At 33.3% G+C, this 22,123-nt stretch overlaps 2 protein-coding genes across 4 annotated transcripts in view; one reads left to right on the top strand and one right to left on the bottom strand.

Moving 5' to 3' along the window:
* Positions 1-4,456: 4,456 nt before the first annotated feature.
* LOC111677517 (odorant receptor 85f) lies at positions 4,457-16,405 on the bottom strand. The gene is made up of 7 exons (XM_046950568.1): positions 16,361-16,405; positions 15,813-15,974; positions 15,501-15,578; positions 5,092-5,942; positions 4,834-5,035; positions 4,615-4,770; positions 4,457-4,551 (listed from the first exon to the last, which is right to left on the bottom strand). The coding sequence occupies exons 1-7, from the start codon at positions 16,403-16,405 to the stop codon at positions 4,498-4,500; spliced, it is 1,548 nt and encodes a 515-aa protein (XP_046806524.1). The 3' UTR covers positions 4,457-4,497.
* Positions 16,406-17,221: 816 nt separating this feature from the next.
* Positions 17,222-22,123, top strand: part of LOC111691105 (tyrosine-protein kinase Fer) — a 94,402-nt gene continuing 89,500 nt past the window's right edge. The window contains exon 1 of one of the 3 annotated variants that reach the window (XM_046949604.1): positions 17,222-17,857. The gene's annotated coding sequence lies outside the window, so the exon portion shown is untranslated. Of the gene's footprint in view, positions 17,968-22,123 lie in introns of all 3 variants that reach the window. The other 2 variants (XM_046949605.1, XM_046949606.1) reach the window with 2 other exon arrangements.

Here is a 22,123-nt window from a genome sequence, read left to right as displayed (position 1 = left end):
ATCCTATGCAAGTGTATGTATATTTTATTAACACCATAAAACTATTAGATTCTAACCGCTTCTCTATGAGAAACTACATACTCCTATACTGTTAATTCCTTAACAATACATATGTTTGTTGAATTACGTTATATCTATTGTTTCCAGATTAAACTTCTTATTTTGTTGTCATTCAAAATGTACAAATGTAAGGAGTTATACATAGTGTGATTGTAAGTAGTTTTAGTAAAGTGATGGATTGATTGGAAATATTTAATGCCCTAACTATACAACTAAGTAATGATTCTTTCAGAATAAAGCATGGGTACTAAGGAAAAACTTACATTGAAAAGTAATGTTACAGCATTTTAACTCATTACTGTAACACGGTGATGTCATTGGAGGCAAGTACTTCTACGCTCGCTTACAAATACTGAGTTAAAGAAGTATATTTTGCTTACAAAGAAGTTGTTGAGTAAGTTGTTTTGTTTTTAATAATAAAAAGGAGCCAGTGAGAATATGAACCAGGGACTTCGGTTTGTTAGTTAAGTGTTCTACAACAAAGTAATGCAGGCGGCAAGTAATTAGTCATTGAAAAGTAAGGGGTTATGTGGTTAAGGGGTTAGCTTTAAAGGGAAGGGAGCTCGAGGCGGTTAACCTGACAAACACAAAACCATTCGTAGCAACAAAAGCTGATCTAAAAAGATGGGTGAGAGAATCCCATAAGACCTCTTGGAATAATGAAATAGTGAGTAAAACCACGAAAATCCTGTGGTTTGACCCTGATGAAAGAAAGACGTAAAATATCCTCTGAAGTTAGTATTCTGAGTGGACACACAGGATTACGAGCACATTTATGCAAATTGGACGTGCAGATTCAGAGGTATATAGAGCATGTGGAGAGGACAGTGAAACTCTGGAGCACTTTCTTTGCTACTGCCAGGCATTCGTCGAAGTTAGATCCAAGTATCTTGGAAGTGATGATATTCCGGAAATAACATTCCTGACTAACACCGATTAAAAGATTCTTAGGAATTACGTTCAGGAAACTGAGTTTCTGAACACTCAAAGATAATTCATTCAATTCTCTTTTTTCTCATGATAAGGAGCGCACAACAGGCCCGTTTGTGGCCTAGGCGTATATCTTCGGATTTGATGTAGTATACCTAACCTAAGGGGATATGAAAGTACAACCCATTTACAGGTTTTGCTGTGTAGGTTAAGTTTATTTTTTAAATCTAATGACATGTATGCACTCATACTATGTCCAGTAAAGCCGGCTTTACACGATCACACAAGTAATATGATCTGTCAAAATTTTGTGTAGAAGAGTACGGATGGGATCGTCTAAACGCAATATGTAATAAAACCATCATACATTGAGATAGAGAATTTGAATGTCGTATGTCTTTCTTCATCCTTTTGCGTGATAAACTCGTGTCAAAAGTATCCTGGATATCTATACACTGAACGTAGAGTGATTGCTATTGAAAGTACATTATTACGTTCGAGGTTACAGAGTTGAGAACTTCAAAATGGTTTACGTAGGTGTTAATGATCGACGTGCATTGAATCTCATGAAACCTTCTTTATAGCGTATTCAAGAAATTCGTTTATGCCTAGTACTTTCAGACATCCCTTGATTTACATAAATATTTTGTATGCAAATCTTATTAAATGAATTTATGTTAAAGTATGTGGTGGCTGATATTATTCTGTAGTCGGATGATTTTTATTTAAACTTTTGGTTTCTTTCATTTAATTTCTCAAGAATTTTTTGTATTGTAGTCTTAATTAGTTTATATGTTTTCTTTATTTTGTCTGAGAATATTTTATATACTATATAATATTTTTTGTTCAAAAATAGTGGCTCTAATTAATTCATTAAATTAATTTGAAAAACTTAAAATTTGTGAGTGTATAAAATGCAATAATTTATAATGATATAGCTTTTTTTATTGATGTCTAATTCTTATTTGTTAAATAATTATCCAATGTGAAGGCATCTAAAGAAAAGAAAACTGTTATAGAAAAAGCCATTTCATGCACCGTTACAACTACGGTTAATGGTCCTAGTTTATATAAAGGTTTCCTTAAAGAAGGAAAATTTACATAATTTGGAACGGTTAGAGATATATAACGACAGAACCTCGTAAACTTTAACAGGGAATAAATATCCCAATTGGTAAAATTTCTATCTCTTCAAACTTACAAACTTCTACTGCGAGTGGATGTAATTTCATATGTGGACCACTGTTCAATTTTAGCGACGTGTCTAAAGTTTACATCAGTTCTAAGCAGTTCCAAACAAGTTCCTCAATGCGCTTCTGGGAGCACTTGGGGCATAAACAATAACACTAACAAAGTTGTCAACAATACTCTTTAACACTTGGACTTAAAAAGTAAATTCCACTCTCATGGTGTTGTAGTTGGAAACGAAGGTTCTTCTAGTCTTCTTTACCATACTATCACCCCTATCAAAAATCATCATTTCACGTGAAATATGTTCCCTTTTCACTTTTTTCGATCACTTACTTTTTTGCGGTAAAAAAATTTCCTCTGTTGTGAAATTGGTTAATTGAATTTTGTAAACAATGAATAGCTGGTCCATACAAAATCAACTATTGTGAATGAATTGTTCACAACAAGTTCACGATATCATAACTTTAAAGGGAACAACATTATCACTTCTTTTGGCGATAGGGCAGAATTTTTTCTGGGCTGTTACCAAAGGAGTAATCCCAAAGAAATTTTGGATTATTCCTTTGGATTTGATTTTCTTATACGGAAACTTTGTTCACCCATCGAATAAAACCAGAGCAGTTTTGCCACAGTAGTAGAAAACTTCGATTAGTAAAACACAGTGTAGAAGCAGTAGTCAAGGAATGGAATGTAAATAGCAGAGTCAGTTGGATCAATTCACGTATATGTTAGCTTTAAATGACATTAATGGAGAAACCTCATAAATACTGCAGTTGCCTACCGCATGAATGTGAAATGGTCTTATGTGTTAAGTTGACTTATCTATACCGGACGTGTTACGAAAACAAGCCGTTCAGGCTTGTTTTCGAAACAAAATTCTTCCTGACAAGAACAAGACAAGAACAAGACGGTGACCAAAACAGTTTACCCGATGCCGTCACCGAAGGAGTCATCCCAACTTTTACGTTACACAGTTGAATATTTCCCACGTCTTTGCCGGGAAGGATCTTAATGTATGAGTGAAATAACCGGTATTATGGATCAATTCTCGATACTTTTGAATGAGAATAATAAAGATACTAGTTTTAATGCCTTTGGGACACCACCACATACATATTCAGCTACCCAGCCAATATTAATCACATTCCATTGGTCTTATCGACGCAATCCAATTAAATGTTTATTTAATAGTTTAAGCTATTTCAACAACAGATAGAATGTCTTGGTCAAGCGGAACATTAGAGCAAATACCAGTAGGAATCCGTCGTTACACCGATGGCTCTAAATTGGGGGATAAAGTGGGGCTAAGGTTCTATATTGAAGATCCAGAAGCAGAAATATGTCACCGTTTACCAAATCATAACACAAGCTTCCAGGCAGAAGTACGAGCAATAACGGAATGATTAAATTGGATTAGAATAAATATGGCACCCACATCGCTTAATATATTTACTGACAGCCAGAAGTCAATTAGGGCGATATCAGGAAATATAACTAAATCTATGACCGTATTGGATTGTAAGAAAGCTTTAACTGAATACTCTCCCAGAGGTAAGTTTGACATCATATGGGTACCAGCCCAATCGGGAGTAGTCGGAAAGGAAAGGGCGAATGTAATACCTTTAAAGGGAGCAGTTAACCTGACAAACACAAAACCATTCGACGCAACAAAAGCTGAAGTAAAAATATCGGTGAGAGAATTCCATAAGATCTCTTGGAATAATGAACCACGAAAATCCGATGGGATGACCGTGATGAGAGCAAGACGAAAAATCTCCTCAAAAAATGCAAGTCACATTTATGCGAAATTGGACGTGCGGATTCAGACGTATGTAGAGCATGTGTAGAGGACAGAGAATCTCTGAAGCACTTTTTTACCACTGCCAGGCATTCGTCGAAGTTAGATCCAAGTATCTTGGAAGTGATGTTATTCCGGAAATAAAATTTCTGATTAACACTGATTGGAAGATTCTTAGGAATTACGTTCAGGAAACTGAGTTCCTGAACATTCCTGATAATTTATTCAGTTCCTTTTTTCATGATAAGGAGCGCTGAACATTCCAGATTTTGGCCTGGTGTATTTCTTCGAATTTGATGTAGTATGCATCCTCCTATCAACCTAACCTAAACCAAAAAACCAAACGTGCGAACATTTATTGAAACTTTAAAGCTAAACCAAACTTTTTTCTATAAGTTTTTATCGTAATATGTAATCTGCGATTATATAGTGCTTTTTTGTAACTTTCTAAAGAGTTTGAAGTTGCTCTGCTATAATTGCTATTTGTGATTATGTAAAATGAAGTTTAATCTTTTTTTTTAAAACATAGTTTCTTTTAACAAAGCAAATACACGATAAGTTGCTCCCATGACCTAAAAAAAAATTATTTCGAATCATGTTATATCATTATACTTCAATTAAAACTTCAAACTTACCATTTTAAAAGCTTCCAAACATATTGGTTGAAAGCCCAAAGCATTTAATTCCACCTCCTTTTGAGAACGCATTATAATAATAAAAATTGATTTTTTATACGGTTTAGAACCGTTGTACCACGAATGATTGTAAGCGGCATCTGCTACACTATGACTCTGTAGGGGAAGAAGAAAGCAAGAGTTTCTGAGATGTCAGTAACTTTAGCCAAACTTGCATACCTTTATAATCAATTGTTGACCATAATAACAAATTAAAAAATATTGACCAACTGCAATGGGAAGAAATGCCACATATTCTATAAATTCTCGGCCCATGTCCTGGGTTAAAGTATAAACCCCCGCACAACAAAGTGTAGCTGCAATTGACATTAGCATTAAGAGGAGTAAACCACCAAAAACGGAATTTAAGCCATCGCCAATGCTGGAAAATATACTAGAGATATATCAGGATCTGTTATTTAGCAAATATATACATACTTCAATAATATTTGATGTCTTTTAACCAAATCGGCAATAAATTCTTGATCTTTTACATAGGCTTTCTCATTTGGTTCATAATTTTTCAATTCCCTAGCGATATAATCAAAGTGCATGCATAATTGTAGAGTAAAACAAAGCACCCAGATATCAGAACAAATAATAAACGTTACCATAAAATGTGCATGCATTAGTTCCATGCCATAGGTAATTATATAAGCAAATACACTATGATGATCAAAACCATATTGAATTTCGTATAATTTAAAGTAACCAAATTCTGCACGACTCCAACCGACTCTAAAAACACTTACAATATACAAAATAACACCCTCTAAAAGAGGTGAAGATGCAATAAATGTAACGGCTCCAATATAAAAATACACTATAAATAAAATAGATTTTGGCCAAAAATAATCTCGCACCCTTAACATTAACTTTTCTTTGCGAGTCTCGGGAAATATTTCTCTAAGAACTTGATAGATTTCCATAAACTCTTTGATGTTCCAGAAAAATGTTATCGCTTTCAATATCGAAAACAAGGCATAAATAAAGCCAGAAATTAAACGCAACAATAAACCCAATTCAAAATCATCGGAAACAATCATGTTGAACATAGTTTTCGTAATATATATGCAAATATAGGCATGAGACAAAAATGCTATTATAGAATAACACTTTTTAAGAACAGACAACCAAATCGAATGGGGTTTATTTAACAAATCGCAACCGATGCTGGACAATATTTTATTTGGTAAATTACAAAAATCGTGAAAATTTTTTTGCGTTAGCAAAGGATTTGCACTGATTGAAGACATTTTATTAACGATTTTAAAATATCGACTGTTAAACTAGTTCATTTGGATTATGTGTTTTATATTGAATAAATACTATTGATGTGGTTTTGCAAAATGTTTTTAATGATAAGGCAGTATATAGTAATAAACCTTTGAAGTTTGTAATTTGAATAATTATTTAGTGGTTAAAAAAACTGTTTTAATTTTATAAAACAAAAAGATGTTGAAATAGTGTATTAGTCATTTTCATGGTTTTTTGAAAATTATTTAAAACATATTAAAATGTTTACTTTCCCCGTAGAAATATGATTCAGTCTGTCTATATCTGATTATAATATCTACTTCCTTTGAATATGTTCACATATTCTAAGTGGGAGCCAATACTTTTATTCAAGATGTATACGGCAAAGATACAATCCGAGAAGGCTTAAATCGGCGGCGGCTGGTCGCCTGAAATATTTAGCAAGCCGCGCCGCCGCCGACTTCTTTCGGCTCAAAAGCTAAGCCGGCTTAAACGTAACCGCTGATAAAGATTGGAATCTCACATGTATTTCAATTCACCAATTTGAATGGGACTCCCACTAATTTAAATTCTTATGGTCAATTGAAAAGAGTTGCCTCACAATATTGTACAAATATGCATCGGCTTGTATCTCTGGTATACTTCATGCTTTGATAATATGAAGCATCTTATATATGCAAAAACGCAGGAGCAGTACCAAACTAATTCTTGATTTTTATTTCATCTAAAAATAAGAAAATAAATTTAAAATTCCTTCAAACGAATAATAAATATACTAATTATTATATTAGAGGGATACTAAGCTCAACGACCCAACTTTGGATATTTTATGCAGCCCTTTGGTTACCTTTACGCCTGAAACTTACAGCCCTAATGAAGTACAAGACCCTAGTGATGAGCAGTTAATAAATATATGCAAATTGTATGCCACTTAATCTTCGTAGCTTCAGTATAAAATTTCCGATGCTATCTGAGACGGCTGAGTCACGAATGTCGAGTGCTTAACGTGTATACCTGCCTTGAAGACTTTATTAAGCGCTGGTCTTTTTCACACACTCAGTAGACTTGAGAACGGTTTACCATGCTCCCCTGAATCCTTTTAGAAAGAACTCAGGTGTCATTTTTTGTACAAGCACTTTGCTGAAGTACTCATGCCGTTGCGGAATGACAGGCAATAGTGGTTTAAGCCTATGGACACCCCGACATGGAAAAAGCAATCATTGGTCTAAAGTCAATAGAAGGAGAGACAAACCCCAACATCAGGTGAAATCAACTTTCCGTATATACCGAAAGGTAACCACCCTCATGATGCCATTAAAGATTGCGTTATTTAAAATGCAATCCCCATCATCTAATGACCCATTCCAGTGCATTCCTTAACATCCTTAAACCCTCGCAACCACATTTCTGAGATGTCCTTGCTGTTTTGGCAACAGCACCTAGAGATATTTGGTAGTCCGAAATACCCACCAAAATCGATCAGGATCCCTCTTTTATGAAAATATCCTGTTGAGATGACAATAGCCCCGAAGCGTAAAAAGGCATATAAAATCAGTATTAATATCCAATATATGGAGACTTTCCCGATTATTCACAAATTTTCGCATCAGTTCCATTCCCATGATTATAAAGATCACTCTACGGTATGACAGGCAATCATGAATATTAACCTGACAATTCCCCAGCATATACCGGCGTTCCACTAAGCGGCCGGTAAGAAATACCGATCGTTTTCAGGAATCCAGCATATGATGCTTTTTACATAGACTTGTTCGAAGAGCAAATTATCCAACCCATAAGGTATAGGATAGGTATTGTCCCTAAACCATGGGTATAGTCCTTAACCCGCCGATGTTTGGCATTAAACCATAGCCACTAAGTGGATCCCGAAGGAACCTCAACCAACTAATTAGCCAGGACAAGTCCTGCAGGCAACTAGCCACCCGATCTGTGTGATGCTTTTATGATCATTTAATGATGATGTTGCTTCAGCATCGCTTATAACAACGTTTACCCTCTTGGACCATCCTAGATGTTACTGCCAAGGCATAGAGGCGCAGCAGTTGCAGAAATCTTTCTTTTGAATAAAATGTTAATCCTCTTCTCATTGCTGGTGGTATGCATTGAAATTGATAGTTGATAGCTGAAGAACTTCAGCAGTCTTCTTGTTTATAACACCAGCAGAGTATGTTTAAAAATTGTCCAGTGGGTATATCTCTACACGGTCCCTAATGTCCGCCAAACTTTAAACTACATCTAAAACATTCAGCGACGATAATCCATTGCCACACTGAACAGATTCAACAACAGCATCTAGAGTTGGACATGCTAGACCGAAATGCGATCTGCATCAATCCAATCAAAGACACCATTCCTTACTAACAGGGAAAACAGACCATACCCTGACAAGGAAGTGAATTTTATCACCCAGTTGAAAATTTTCCTTACGAATCCTTTAGGAAATACTTTATGACTTGTCAGAGTCACTGCTGAATTTGTCACTTGTTTCCATATAAATTACTTCATGACAACTCCTGACATTCTCATATATTTTGTCAAATATCCTAAAGACAAAATTAGCATATTGTCAACACTAAGGACAAATCTATGTCATATCTTATCAAATGCATGCGACACATTCACCTGTGTATGCGGATGGTTTGAGCTTCGCATGCTGATGTCTTATTCTGCATACATTCAAATCATTTACGCCATTTTGGTAGCCTATTGCTAAGTCCGAAATAATGTCTTTTGCAACATTTGTTCCGGAGTTAGCAGATATTTATATTTCACATGCAGGACTAGAGGTACTACATAGTAGCACCCCAATAAAACTTATTTATATTCAAAAAGTGATAATTTTTAATTTGTGCGATTATTTCCCCATTATATTATAACAAGCGGTTATTAAAACTCTCTAATGACATTGCAATAACATAATATACTTTTAAAATTGGTTTAAATAGTATATAAGTAATTATGTTCATCAAATTTGGAAACATTTGTTAATATAATTTTTACATCATTTTAACAAAATATGTTGTTTAAACGCATATGAACATGAAAAAACAAACGTAATTTAAAACAATAACTAGTTTTGTTAATAAGTTTTAATAACAAATGAAAAAAATTACAGCGTTTATATTTTGTTTATTTTACCATCAATTAAACGCATTTGTTAGTAATACACGCAAACAAAGTTTAACTGCAAATCGGCTTAACTTGTCCTGTTTATTTGCTGTTAGTTTCGTTGACCATAAGAAAAAGTGTAACCGGTATTCATGACCAACTTTTAAAACACTTTCACTTACATGTTTATTTTTTTTCGTAATAAACAATTGTAAATGTCATTCTGTTTGAAAAAAAATTGTCATTGATATTGCTTAAATAGTTTTCTTTGCAATGATTCTTTAAAATCAGTTGATTATTTTTCGATAAGATAAATTAAACACTTGTAAAATATATGCTGGCAAATGGGGTTTCGTTTGTTTTTGTAAACATCCTTATAATAAAGACATTTAAATTGCCAATATAATTTGCATTTCTTATAACTTCTATGACAGCGAACTGTTAAATTAAGGCAATAAAACTAGACAACCGTCTAAATAAAGACATGTAATGCATTTTTACGACATTAAACAGTTTCAGGTAATGAAGCGTAGAAGAAAGAAAGCTGTCTGCACAAAGATGTCGTGATTTTTTAACGAGTTATTCATATTGATGTTGGAATGGTTTCGAAATTTTGAAACGATGTTATGGCTTAAGTGAGATGCTAGGGCTTTAAGAGGCCTAATTGTAGGTTATTGGGTTTTTTAGATTTTAAGGCATCTGTACCCAGCAAAAAAAAAAAAAAAATAACTTCCAAAGAAGCGAAAAAGAAGTAGAATTTACTTCATTGATGTACTGAAAAATACCTGAAGAATTGATAATTTTAACACAGGTTTGTCATAGGAGGCATGTTCTTTTTGTCTTATTCCAAATTCATTAAAATTGTAGTCATTCTCAGGAAGTACAAAAAAATATGCCTTCAATTCTAAACAAAATTCTTTTCGCTTTTTTGAAGTTGATAAACATTAATTCCACAGAAGGTAAAAAATTCACTTAGTGCTACTTTGTTATTCTTTTGGAAGTACTTCATTATATTTTTGCTGGGTAAATTGTGGTTTTTAAAAATTCCGTAGGGTAGAAGGGGGATCATTCGCCATAGGGCCACATCTGTCAATGCGAATAACTTGAAAACCGAGTAATCGATTTTATCGCATTAACAAGTTTTGTTTTCGTTTATCGATTATCTATTATTCCTGAAAATTTGAAACATTAACTTTACATAAGATGGGAGGCAGACATGATTAATTGTTTTTCAAAGGGCTGTGAAAATATTTCACTGTGTGAACTTTTTGTGCTAACTTTTTTTGTTTTTGTGATAGCAAAAAAATATATTGGTCAGTATTAGAAGGTAAATAATAGTGAACAATAAGACATAATAATATTTTCGATAATATAATTTGAAGCCCGAAAAAAATTGAAACTAAACCCCAGATCTGCCCGTGGGGCACATGTGCCAAATATATGTAAAGCTTGTGATGTAGAATAAAATTTGGTTAAAATATAGAAAAAATCAGTAATAATTTGTTTTAAATTTTTTGTTAAGTTTTGTAAAATAAACAATAAAGTCCCACCCAATTTTTCATTATTCCAATTGGTCGTACGAGATTCAAACCTTGTTATATCGATCGTTTTTGCAGCCTCTTCGTTGCCTATTATTCCAGAGTGGCTTGGTATCCATTTGATGCAAAGCTTACCACCGGAAGAGTGTTCGGTTAAGGCTTTTAAGGCACTAAACTTATTCTAATCCAGTGTAAACATTCCTTTATTTTACGGACTTTTAGTCGCCAGACTTAGTCTAATTTCGTTTAAACATTTCTTAACTGTGGGGGACGTGTAATAACCCCAACAGTTAGGATCCATTAACAGATTTTTTGGGAACTGTTCCAATGTTCATATAACATTATACATATATAGGATTGCTGTCTCAATGATAACTATTATAGAGAAATTTGTACTAGTAATCTAGTATAACTGGCTTTTAGGGTTTTAATGTTGAACCCTATTATTTTGTATCAGTTCAGATAAATGGTCAATGCTTATTCTATAAAGCATTATTGATCAATTCGACTAAAGCTAAGAGTCTTTCTTCTATAAATGCCACCTCTTCTTTGATTTACTTTTCCTTAGTGGCCTCCGGTAGGTTAGTGATTAGTGTTCTAGTTTGGTAGACCGATTACCACCTGTGACACTGGTTAAGGAGCGCACAACAGGACCGATAGAGGCCTAGGTGTATTTCTTCAGATTTGATGTGTATACATCCTCCTTTCAAACTAACTAATTACTTTTCTTAATTGACAAAGGTTCAACACTTACCAATGCAACATATATTAATTCCTTTTGCAAGTTCCTTCAATGGTTTTTTGTGTAATAATTCCACCAGGTTATAGAGCTATAAATGATAATAGGTTTAATCAATTTTAATATTAAGACTAGGATTACATTTAATACACCGATTCCTATACATAGATGATCAGAACTATGAGTTGTATTTTACGGAAAAAGCTTTATAAAATGGTAATCTAAGACAGACTTAATAAGGACATCGATCGATAGATTCTTGTTGGAAAAACTTCCTAGTGGAACTTTTAATGGTTAATAAATAATGATTTCTGTGGCGTTTACTATGGGACAGATTCATCTTAAATAAACAAGTAGTCGTCCACTTTGCGATTGAATAATCTTCTGTATCTAAAACAGAGAATAACAACAACCTAACCTAAACTCACAATCACAATACTGAGTTCATCTTAACATTAAGATACACTCAACTAGTGCTATAAAAGTTCATCAAGTTGCACTAATAAGTTCGCAAAGTCAACCTTTTATTAAGTTGCACTTTTCAAGGTGAAATAAGCAAACCAAAAGCAATCACGAAAACAAGTCATTAAAAATTATTGTTAAATAAAAGTATTTTAATATAATTTTTACGACAACTGAATGGATTTTCTGTTCGCATCTTATCATCACTTCTACAAAAAAGAAGGGATGATGTGTTAGACTGTCGTCTGTTGGTCGGTTATCATTACTTGCAGTATACAGTAATAGATAGATGTGTATGTATGAACGAAATGTATATGTGTGTTTATATTGTGCAACAAAGTATTTGAAACACTTTCTGTGCTTACTGGCTGCCAATTTACTTTATACATTGTGTTATAAACCTTTTAATAGTATTCTTTAAATCCTAACAATTGCTAAAAGGTCTTGGTGTTGTGATATAGAAATAAAGTCATTAAATACAGTGCGGCCACGTTTGAGTAGGGAGTTTTAAAAAGGCATTTTAAAGAGGGAAAAATATAAGTTAGATTGATTTAGGTAATCTGATGGGACTATAAACTGGAGGAGTTGTTTGACTCGCGTTCAAAAGAGAGAACTAATTCTATATTCTACCACGAGAAACGGTCTTTGACGTATGGCAATTATTGGAGTTGTTCACGTAGTGGTTAAACCTTAATCGCGGAAAGAGAATGTAGATTTAAAGATCGCTACGCTGAAACATATAAAAAAAGTATATCGAAACACAATCCATGAATAAGGACTTGTTCTTACTCACGGAGACTTTACCGTGTATCAATTTTTTTAAATGACATTCTCTTAAATCGAATTTAGGTTTATACCAAAGTCACCACCGTTACTCCGAAATACCACCGCAATAACCGGAACAAGGCAATGTCCTGCATCTACCGGTCCTTGTGGTACCAGATTATGTGGTTCTCTGTTTCGATCACAGGTTAAATCATACCAAGAAAAGGCCGAGAACTCATTTTATCATCGCCAGTTTTTAGTCCCGGCAGATTATAGGTGCTGGTAGCACGCCTTATCTACGGAATCCTAATATCCAGGTAACATGCCTCCGGTGGAAAGTTATCATACAGGATTCTATATGGCAAAGGATGGAGACTGCACTCAAGCTACTCAGCAAGTGGAGCAACGTCAGTAGCCTTGGTGTAAATTCATCGAAAACTGAACTTGTTCTCCTTACTAAGAAGTACAAGATACCACCCTTCACTCTCCCACGATTGAATGGGGTGGAGTTGAATATCCGGGAGTAATCTCGGATTAAAAACTATCATAACACTCAATCTATGGTGTCAAAAGCGGCTGCGGCCTTATACTCGTGTAAGAGAGCAGTTGGCAAATCATCTCTGGTAGTCAAGCCTTTACTTTTGTATGGTGCACTTGTGTGGTGGAAGTCTGTACAAAAGGGAACCCTTCGTACATCAGCTCTGTTGATAACGGGGGCCCTTCGAACCACCCCATCAAAGGGATGGGATAACTGGCTTAAGAGGTCGTCCTCAAAGCGGCTATTAGAATTAATACAATTGGTATGTGGCATATGATTCAATCAGGTCACTCTACCATTCTCAATTTTCTAGGAGATATCCCTAACAATATCGACTATTGCATCGCGAAGCTTTGATAGAAGCTTTTCATTGAATATCCAATACGATCCTAATGTGATGGAAAGAATTCTCCATGACGGATCTTATAAAGTTTTCACCGATGGCTCAAAATCAAACCATGAAGGCTGTCTGACCAATGTAGGGTTCTTCAGCCTGCAAACTGGCTCAGGCTGGCCTGGCTGCCCTTAACGAAACATTCTACAATAGGACTGTATTGAATTCAAGATCATCAACAAATTCCTGGTAATACCATCGCAGACTCTCTTGCCAAGTTAGGTTCCTCGCTTGCAAGAGAGCATACTGACCCTATTATGGGTATACCGCTTTTAACCTATAAACGCTCGATACGTGAAAACCTATATGAGCATGTGCAATGCAAATGATCGACTGAGGCCACCTGTAGACATGCAAGGATCATGTGGTCATCTTACAACCCACAGAGATCCCAAGCCCTTTTCTATATTCCGAGAGTTAATCTACGGTAACTGGCCACTGCCCTTTCGGACTCCTTTCAAGATGACTGAATTTACCCAGTAACGACTTCTGCAGTAGCTGCCAGGATGAAGAGGAAAAAGGGAGTAAGTAACTCACTTCCTCTGTCATTGTCCGCAGATCACAGGTAGGTAGCACGACTTATCGGATCTATCGGAGGTCAATATCCAAAAGATAGACTCTAGTTCGGTTAAGGCAACCAGAGCGATTAGGTCGAAGCGTACTAATACGCAGTCCGTTTTCTTTTGTTTCAGGTATCACAAAGGGATCAAATATTGGACCCAAGTGATGAAAATCGATCGACCAAATCTAAAGTTTAAATAAAAAGCTTTAGATTTTTGTCGCTTACCACTGTCTGTTCCTCGTGAATCTTATTGAAAACACATTTGCAGAGATTTTCTGATTTTAATGTTACTCTGTCCTTATATTCCCCCATTCTTAAATTGCTCAGTTAAACTGTCTGCCATAAAAATAAATTATAAACAAGAAGCATCTAAAGATCATATACTAATTGCCAACTCGTGCTGTTAATGTCGTTTTCTATTTTCCATTTTCGTTGTCTTAAAAACCAACATATTTTTGTGTGAAATTTGTTTTTGTTACTCCTCTTATGCTAAAGACAAATAAAAAGAAAATACATTATTTATCACTTCTCACTTTCGTTAGATTTCCGCTTTATAGTTTTTGTTATTGTCGTTTTGGTTCATTTGAAAAGAAGAATAAAAACAACAACAATAACTAAGTCTGGATATTACTTAGTATGAATGTTATTTAGAATATATGTACATATAGTCGCGGTATCCATTACAATTGTCATCAGGATGTTTGTGTCAATTTAGAGGTGGTGGTAGCTGACGGTGGTGCTAGCGATTCGTTTTAATTTAAACATTTTTGTGTTTTACAACAACACCAAAAAAACCAAAACGACACCGTCCATAGTTTCTTGTGTTACGTGCAACACAATAAAATCTTTACAAGATGTAAACATACATCCTACATTGTCATCGTCACCATTACTTTCACAGACATCACAGGCATCTCCTGATGATGATTTTAACATTTATTGGTGACTTGTTGTGTTTGTTTGTTTGAATGTGTAGTTATAATGTACAACAACAACTGCAATGATTTCTTTGTTTATAACATTTATCAAACTCTCAACTTTGCTGCACCTTTTGTTGATTCTATTTAATTTCTTCAGCCATTTGACAATATTTAAATGCTGTTTTACTTGTTAGAATTTCTAAATTAAATAAAGGAATTGTTTGTTGGAGTGGTACTGTAGTAGTCGATAGCAATAATAACACACAGTCAAACAGGAAACCCATCCATCTACAAAATCACATGTAAAATTGGTAAATTGTAAAATATGCATTTCATTGTTCTTTGCATTAGTTTTTATTTATTTTGCCTCTTTTACACTTTGGGGTTGGTTCGAATAGGTTTGAGTTGGAGTTGTATAAGGTTTGATTATTGTTTGAAATTGAAGTTTATTCAAGGATTTAGGCTACAATGGGAATGCGGAGACTAACTAACTATGGTTAAGTTGATAACTATGCTATGAAACATAGAAACTATCCAACTCACCAGAAAATCCTGAACATCGAGTTTGTGATCTAGACCGAACTCAATACAACCTACCACCTCATGAAGCGCACTCTTGACCTTTAAGATAAGATAAGGGTATCAATATTGCTTTTAAGATGAAGATCTATCAGTCGCTCCAGGATTTAGGCTACAATGGGAATGCCGAGACTAACTAACTAAGGTTGAGTTGATAACTCTGCTATGAAGCATAGAAACTATCCAACTCAAGTATTTAGGCTACATTGGGTATGCCGAGACTAACTAACTAAGGTTGAGAACTCTGCTATGAAGCATAGAAACTATCCAACTCACCAGGAAATCCTGAACATCGAGTGTAACCAATGATTCCTTAATGGCCTCTATTTTAATATTATTAAAGACTACTTCTATATCGAAAAACGCGGCCAAGGTATACTCTTTGTGATCTAGACCGAACTCAATACAACCCACCACCTCATGAAGTGCACTCTTGACCTTTAAGATAAGATAAGGGTATCAATATTGCTTCTAAGATGAAGATCTATCAGTCGCTCTAGGATTTAGGCTACAATGAAGTGCCGAGACTAACTAAGGTTGAGTTGATAACTCTGCTATGAAGCATAGATACTATCCAACTCACCAGGAAATCCTTAACTCCGAGTAAAACCAACGATTTTTATCAAAAAACGCCGGCAAGGTATACTCTTTGTGATTTAGACCGAACTCAGTACAACCCACCACTCTCGACCGACTTACCCTTAAGATAAGATAAGGATATCAATATTGCTTCTAAGATAAAGATATATCAATCGCTCAAGAGTCTTTAGTAGAAAAGACGATAAGCTGATAGCTCAAAAATCCTTCGGTTTAGAGTGACGTGCCTTGCCGGCCTTGGGAATAAGAATTACCATAACCTTTCTCTTCATTTCTAAATAGATATCCTATTGTAAGACTCTTTGAAAATATTGGCTAAAAGCACCAATGCGTCTTTAGGTATAATACGGAGCATGGCTGGAAAAACAGTGTTCACCGACCAGCTAACTAACTAACTAACTAACTAACTAACTAACTAACTAACTAACTAACTAACTAACTAACTAAATAACTAACTAACTAAATAACTAACTAACTAACTAACTAACAAACTAAGTAACTAACTAACTAACTAGCTAACTAACTAACCAACCAACCAACCAACCAACTAACTAACTAACTAACTAACTAACTAACTAACTAACTGTCTGACTAATTAACTAACTAACTAACTAACCAACTAACCAACCAACTAACTAACTAACTAACTAACTAACTAACTAACTAACTAACTAACTAACTAACTAACTAACTAACTAACTAACTAACTAACTAACTAACTAATTAACCAACTAACTAAGTAACTAACCAACCAACCAACTAACTACTGACTGACAAAGCGACCCTCAATAAACCTTCAAGTTGTGAAAATCATCCGGCGAAACCAGACAGATTTTATTGTGGTCCAAAAACAATATAATAACGCTGGTTGGACCAGCTGTTTTGTGATATATTCCAATCTCTCACAAAAAACGAGTTTCTATATTTTACCATAAATTATACAATTTATCTAGCATATGGCAACCCCCATATTTTATCTAGTTCACAGTTCGATTCGCAACAAGTACTCTCACACCAACATGTTCTCCCATACAACATCGAACCTCATACCATTTCATTTTGGGGGGACAAACAACAAATTCAAAACAAACTCACACATTCGGTGTTTAGCGTTTGAACGGAGTGCAACGTGTGCGCGCGAGTGTAGTAGATACAAAAAATAAAATAAGTTTGTTTTCTTTTTTAAGCAAAAATCAAAATAAATATATAAAAAATGTATGATAAATACAAATGAAATTCAATAAAAAATAAACGTGTATGTGTGTGTTTCTAAAACCTCTTTTTTCGCGACAACAGATAAAATTGTTGAAGAGCATGAAAAGAAATTAAATAAAGAAAATTGATTGAAAATAAATGCAAAATAAAAAAAGTTAAATAAATATTTAACACTAAAGATAACAACAAGAAAAAAAAGCTAATTGTAAGATATTTATTCTTAACATCAAAATAAAAATAAGAAAAATTGTTTACGAAAGTATATAATTGTGAAAACGTTAAGTGAAACAAGTAAAAAGTGAAAGAAAGATATTGTTAAAAGAGATAGAAAGAAAACTAATTAAGAATATTAATTAATACATTTAAATAAATATATAACAATATTTTGGATAAATCCGGTACTCTGGTTTACGCAAAATTTCAAGTGATAGTTTGTTGCAGCATCAGACAACAACGTTGTAAAATTTGATTACAGCAGTGACAACAAGAACATCCAGAATAACAACAAAGTAAATATTAAATACAAAAACATATTTAGTGCATCTTTCTACTTCTCTTTTATTTTTGTTGGAAAACTAAAATAAAACAACAAACAATTATTGTACAACAACGTCTTTAAGTAAGTGTTGTTGTATGTTCTTTTTCATCATTTTTAAATAAGGAGGTTGTGTGTGTGTGTGTGTGTGTGCGAGTGAATGTTTGTGTTTTATTAGGGCTCCATTTACAAGAACAACAACATCACAACTTGGATCAAGCTGAAGATGAGAATTGTTGTATTCTTGTGTTGTTTTTTTTTTTCTTATAGAGTTTATATATTTTTTTGCTTTTGTTTATTTTATCTGATTACGAACAAGATTTATTTCTTGTTCGATACTTTTTTTTTTGCTGTATCTTTTCGTTTGTTTTTTCTTCTTTATTGTTGATTTGTTTTTGTATTTATTTAATAATATTCATTGTAGTTAGTGTTGTTGTGCATTTATGTTGTTGCTATTTTTTTTTTGTTTAATGTTGTTGTATGTGTTTGATTTTGTGTTTAACATAAACCTGTTTTTACATTTTTTTATTCTTGTTATTTTGCTGCTTGTGTTTTTCTTGTTGTTGTTTTTGTTTTGTTATTGTAATACAGTGGTGCACTCGTTTATAAATTTATATACACTCCTCTTGATTCTGGGCAATAATTACACTCTCATCTCTGTTGCTGTTGTTCTTTTTTTGTTGTAATATTTTATTTTAAATTATAAATTGTACGTTTGTATGGGTGTGTTTATTTTTTTTTCTTTTTTTTTGAATTTCTTATGGTTACAACAAACAAGATCATTAATTTACAAGATACAATAATGCTAATGTTGTGTTGCATTAGCCGCTTAAAATACACAACTTTGGGTACTAACATTAACATCGGTGGTTGCATTACACAGTAATGCTTGATCATTACTTTCTACATTACTTTGTTTTGTTTCACATATACAGTGGTTTCCCGGTTTAACGAAAGATATAATGTCAGGCTCATTCGTAAAAATGAAAAATTCCTTAAACCGAATGACAACTTTTCATAAAAATGTTGGTGGAATAATCTTATAAAGCGATATTTAAAAGGAATTTTCCTCCAAAGTTAGGGAACTTAATATCCTTAATGCAGTTCTTTATTAAGAAGCTGACTTTCATTTATAGCAAGTACCTACATTCTCTCATAGCCGATGAGTCCCGATAACCATATGAAGCTGAGCTTAGCATTGGAAGCGTATTAAAAAAATTGCTCTCCTATAGCTCAATTCGATAATATGGTTATCTTTATCACTGTAATTATCTAACTGGCTGTCGGAATATATGACGAACTGACTTCCTTCGCCTGTTGTGGTTAGGAAGATTGTAAAATATATCTACCGTTCACCGGGAAATGTTGCCTTAATCAACCTCTATCTTGGTGTGATTGCAAACCCAGGATATCTAAAAGTGTACTACCAGTACTTCTAGTAATCCGAGACCTAGGAATCTTATTATCTCATACCAATTTCAAGTGGGCGACGTACCACGACGACATTCAAAATAAGTGTTAAGAGTCACATATTTCAGAAACTGCAAAAGTTAGAGTTCACAAATTTTGTACGGATAACTTTGAAATTCATAAGAATATATTTTGACAGAATGGGCGGTATGGCTATAGTGGGCGTGGCACCTGCCATATTAAGAAAATATTGAATCATTATATCTGAGAAAATATAACAGATTGAATCTACAAATTTTGCCGGAATCACTTTAGTGTCAATATGATTATTTAAAGAAAAAAGGCGCTGACTGGCAGTAGGGGCGTGGCACCTCCCATATAACATTAGTACAAAAATCCGCCTATCTGGTCGGCGTAGCCGCTGATTAAAGTTGGAATCGTCTATAGTCTGGACTATAGAATAGTCTATAGTCTGGACTATAGAATAGTCTATAGTCTGGACTATAGAATAGTCTATAGTCTGGACTATAGAATAGTCTATAGTCTGGACTATAGAATAGTCTATAGTCTGGACTATAGAATAGTCTACAGTCTGGACTATAGAATAGTCTATAGTCTGGACTATAGAATAGTCTGGCCTATAGAATATAGTCTGGACTACAGAATAGTCTGATAGTCAGATAGATCGAGTACTTGAGCAAAGTATTTTTACAAGGTCCGGAATGTACAAAAACTTGTCAGCTTTGAGTGCTATGGTGATTCTTCTAAAAAATTTATCCTGGAAAAGTATTACCGTGAAATTAGGCCCACAAGAAAGGTGTCCATGAAGAGCACAAACATGTAGCTTTGCAAATTTCCAAGCAATGTTTGTGTTATTCTCGATCGAAGATGATTAATTTTACGCTGATAGCAGTGTTTTCTTTCTGAATCAGTTCATAAAATATATCTATCATAGTTTGAGCTCTTACAGATCATGACAGTCTAATAGAAGTATTAAACAGTTACTTCTTGTCACTTGTGCCAACAACATTGACAACACTGTTTCTTAAGACAAAAAGCTCTTCAATAAAAATATACTACTTTTTCTTTCGCCATTAGAAGCAGTTAGCTAAATTTTCTGTTGCTGCGGATTTTGTAGCTGTTGTCTAAGGAAAACAAATGTATGAATTTTTCTAATAGTTTATTTTAATTTTATTTGTATTCTATTACTTTCATTGTTGTTGTTTTTTTGCTGCTCCTGCTGCTATTTTATGTTAACTATATATGTATGTGTTTGTTTCTGTGCTGGCGGAAAAACAAGTTTTCAGCAAGAAAAAAAAAACAACTCTAAACCACAACAACAGTCAGCTGTACTCTTGGATACCAATTTTACATTAAAAGATTTTAAAGTTTAGTTTTTAAACAAACACACAACAACAACAAAAACAAACAAAGAAAATTTAAGCAAAAAAAAAATGATGGTTTAAAGTTCAAGTGATGTTAAGCTAACAAGTTGTTATTGTACAACAAACAGCCATCGAAAAATAAATAACAAAAAAATACAACAAAGTTTTGGCAAATATTATTTTAAAGAATTTTAAATAAAAACACATTTAAAGGGAAAATATATAAATTTCAATTAATTCGACGAATGAAAAATGTTCAAATTTCTATTAAAAGATCAATTTACTTAACTTTTTAAGAATTATTGAAGTAGATATTATTGATGCAGATATTTCATTAAAGTCAATTAAAATTGTAATTGATTGATAGTTATAGGAAATGTTGAGTCGAATTTTAATGAAATTTAAAATTACAATTGCAATATTTTTTAAAAATTTTATTAAAATTAAAACAAATAAAATTCAAGTTAATTCACAATTTTCACCAATTTTCCCAGCAAAAAAAGAACTTTCATAATAGCAAAATAGAAGTAGAATTTACTTCACGAAAGTACTGAAAAAGGTCTGAAGAAGTGATGATTTTAACACAAGCTTGTCGTAGGAGAGATGTTCTTTTTATTTGATTCTAAATTCACTACATCTGAAGTCATACTCAGGAAGTAATTTTTAAAAATATATGTACCTTCAATATTTAAACAAAATTGGATTCTTTTCACTTTTTTGGAAGTCAATAAACATTAACTCCACAGAAGTTAAACATATGCACTTAGTGCTATTTTTGAAGTTGTGATTAAAGTTATTCTTTTGGAAGTGCTTAGTTTTATTCTTGCTGGGTTTAGTTAAGTTAATAGCGTGTATTTTATAAATAGACACATATTTATTTATAATAAATTATTACAGCTCCATTAAGCTGTCATATTTTCTTTTTTTTTTTTTCAAAAAAGTATTCTTTTGTTTTTTTTTGCCTCAAAAATCTGTGACAATTTCAACTTACAATAAAATCTAGAAAATATAGTATTTTTCTAACAAGAAAATAAAAGTGAAATGATCTTCAAAGATTTTTAAATTAGCAAGAGTTTTTCTAAATTTGAAATTAAAAAATAAATATGATAAAAATTAGAACACAAAAATAAAATTTACAAAACTAACAACCAACCAACAACTGTATGGGCAGCAAAAAATTGTTTAAATATAAAGACAGAATAAATAAAATAAAATAAATAAACAAAAAAAAAAAAAAAACACACACCATCATCATCGAATCAACATCAACAAATACAACTTGTCAATGAATGTTGTTGTTTTTGGTGATGATCATCATTATGATGAAATTTAACAAAAATTGTATAGATTTTGTATAAAATGTGAAAGTTTCAGACAAAAAAAAAGCTAGAAATAATTTTGTTTTTGGCACAAACTATATACATACAGACAGACATACATACTAC

This window comes from Lucilia cuprina, chromosome 4, assembly GCF_022045245.1.
Source record: "Lucilia cuprina isolate Lc7/37 chromosome 4, ASM2204524v1, whole genome shotgun sequence".
Classification (NCBI taxonomy): Eukaryota; Metazoa; Arthropoda; class Insecta; order Diptera; family Calliphoridae; genus Lucilia; species Lucilia cuprina.
The sequence above is the reverse complement of the archived record's forward strand: the minus strand, read 5'-3'. Positions and strand labels throughout refer to the sequence as shown.

What these genes read in the sequence shown, in the direction of transcription:
- LOC111677517 (XM_046950568.1), bottom strand. Translation starts at nt 16,405, where the DNA reads ATGAAGAGAAAGGTTATGGTAATTCTTATTCCCAAGGCCGGCAAG. An exon ending in AGACATCAAATATTATTGAA is followed by an intron (nt 5,036 to 5,091) that starts GTATGTATATAT and finishes TATATTTTCCAG; the next exon opens with CATTGGCGATGGCTTAAATT. An exon ending in GTCAACAATTGATTATAAAG is followed by an intron (nt 4,771 to 4,833) that starts GTATGCAAGTTT and finishes CTTCCCCTACAG; the next exon opens with AGTCATAGTGTAGCAGATGC.